Source organism: Octopus bimaculoides, chromosome 28 (genome assembly GCF_001194135.2).
Source record: "Octopus bimaculoides isolate UCB-OBI-ISO-001 chromosome 28, ASM119413v2, whole genome shotgun sequence".
In the NCBI taxonomy this organism is placed as follows: Eukaryota; Metazoa; Mollusca; class Cephalopoda; order Octopoda; family Octopodidae; genus Octopus; species Octopus bimaculoides.
The window spans coordinates 906,798-909,600 of record NC_069008.1 but is presented as its reverse complement, the minus strand read 5'-3'; the positions used below and the strand labels follow the sequence as shown (position 1 = coordinate 909,600).

At 40.5% G+C, this 2,803-nt stretch overlaps 1 protein-coding gene across 1 annotated transcript in view; it reads right to left on the bottom strand.

The window, feature by feature from the left end:
- Positions 1-2,803, bottom strand: part of LOC106873668 (ferrochelatase, mitochondrial) — an 18,664-nt gene that overhangs the window by 13,784 nt on the left and 2,077 nt on the right. Inside the window, exon 2 of the mRNA XM_052977718.1 lies at positions 2,432-2,546. Within this exon, the coding sequence (XP_052833678.1) occupies positions 2,432-2,544 (113 nt within the window). The 5' untranslated portion in view covers positions 2,545-2,546. The remainder of the gene's footprint in view (positions 1-2,431; positions 2,547-2,803) is intronic.

Below are 2,803 nucleotides of genomic sequence, written 5' to 3'. Positions count from 1 at the left end.
ATATATATATATACACACACACACACACACACACACATATATATATATACACACACAAACACACATACATCATCATCATCGTCGTTTAACGTCCGCTTTCCATGCTAGCATGGGTTGGACAATTTGACTGAGGACTGGTGAAACCAGATGGCTACACCAGGCTCCAATCTGATTTGGCAACCCTATTTGTGTGTGTGTGTGTGTGTGTGTGTATGTATATACACCCATATATATATATATATATATATATATATATATATGTAAAATATACTTATATATATAAAAAAACATGCGCTCTCACACATTTACTGTATAAAATAGACGTGTGAGTGCACACACACACACACACACACACACATATATATATATAACATACATATACACACGTTGCCATTAATAAGGTCATTCCCACAACATTCCTACATGCTGCTGTATTAACGCTAGCACTCACACTGCACATAGTATATTTCATTGTACCACCACCACCACCACCACCACCACAACCACCACGAAACTGAAATCATACAGATATATAATGAATTAATTATATTCAGAAATAATTGCTGCTGCTACTACTACTACCACTACAACACTGCTCACTGCAACTACTATCATCCACCACGCATGCTGCTGCTACTACCACCTGAACCACCACTGATGCTATGGCTCTTATCGTATCTACCACCACCACTACAATTACCACCACAAATACCACAATTACCAGCCACAAATACCACCACTACTACTACTTGTACTACTATGGTTCACTCTACTACCACCCTAGCCACCACAACTACACATTACCTCTACTGCTATAACAACTATACAGAAAACTACCACAGCTACAGCTAGCGCCATGACTACAACTCACTGCTAACTACCATCACCAATACTATAACGAACATTTCTACTACCACTGCTACCATCAGGGTAACTACTGCTACTACTACTACAACCAGTACCCTCTCTACTAAACTAACACTACCACCTATGCTACTACTACTACTACTACTACTATACAGACCACTAACGCTGTTACAATTCCACCACCACCATAGCAACCATCACAATTATTAGCACTACCACCGCAAAGTAACACAAGCCCCCCTCCCCTCAAATACCTCTCTATCCAAAATGCTCTCATCCCCCCTCCACCTCCCAACCAAACTTTCATCCAAGCCACAAAGTCACTGCGATTTCAACCTCACTAATGGCTTTGTACTTAATTAGCAGAAATATTAATTACAGTAATTGCTAATTAAAATACTTAAAGCAACACGGTTAAAATAATAATAATGACATATTTCTCTTACCAACACCACCGCCACCACCACCCCACCAAAAATCACAACTTTTTATCATATCTCGGTGGTGGTGGTCATGGCGGAATTTCACCCTAGGCCAGTAGCCATAAGCTGACACAGCTATGAACAAAGCTGTGGCTATCCTGTCTTTAATTCTGACATAGTGTATCTAGGACTACATTATTGAATGTGTCCTTGTTGTTGTTTAGCCCCAGGTCAGTCCTGATCCAGCTGACCTATAATCAAAGACATTCCAGCAATGACCATCCTAACTTTTATTCTACATAGAGTAGGCAATGACAAACCTCCGCGATATTCCTGCATGGAAAACACTTTGAGGAATTAGAACGAAGGAACACTATCGCTTCATCTGATGGGGGAACTTGTTTTCATCAATTAAGCGTTTTGCCTGGAATACTAACGACTCTGCCAGCTTGCCAAATCATCATCATCATCATCATCATCATCATCATCATCATCATCATCATCGTCGTTTTAACGTCCGCTTTCCATGCTGGCATGGGTTGGACGGTTTGACTGAGGACTGGTGAACCAGGTGGCTACACCAGGCTCTAATCTGATTTGGCAGAGTTTCTACAGCTGGATGCCCTTCCTAACGCCAACCACTCCAAGAATGTAGTAGGTGCTTTTACGTGTCACCGGCACGAAGGCCAGTCAGGTGATACTGGCAACAGCCACACTCAAAATTGTGTATTTTACATGCCACCTGTACAGGAGCCAGTCCAGCGGCACTGGCATGATCTCGCTCAAATGTCTTTACACGTGCCACCGGCCCAAATGCCAGGAAGGCGACGCTGGATCACTGTCTGTCTATATCTATCGCTATCTCTGTCTATCACTAGCCCCACCCTCTCACTTTCTTCTTCTCACCTTAACCAATCAGCTGAGGGAGACAAAGACATTGTAAGGAAAAGACGGTGGTGGTGGCAGTGATGTAAAGATGGTGTGGAGAGAGGAAAACAGAGAGAGACAGAGACAGGCAGACATATATAGAGTAAGATAGATAGATAGATAGCAAAGAGAGAGAGACTGAGAGAGATGCAGCCCCTAACAAGACTACCTGACTAACCAACAGACAGATATAGGAACAATGACATTTAATTTACCTGTAATTAAGTGACACACATTGATGCTGGAGTTGAGAAAAATATTTGGTTTGGAGAAGAACTTTGCAGTTGATTTCAGCATTTTTGGAGATCTGCCTTAGAACATTCATCATATCTGCAATAAACAGGTTATATTCGAGATTATAAATAGCAAAAACAAAACGTTTTCCTCTCCCTGTTTATTTCTGTCGAAGAGCATAGGCTCGAAATGTAAAAGCCTTTCACTTCCTGAGCATTAAACTAATACATCTGTTTGTTGTTTACACACCCGTCTTCGTCTTTTGTTTTTTTTGTAAAGTCTCAATATATACATACATACATACATACATATATATATACATATATATATATACATATATATATATATATATA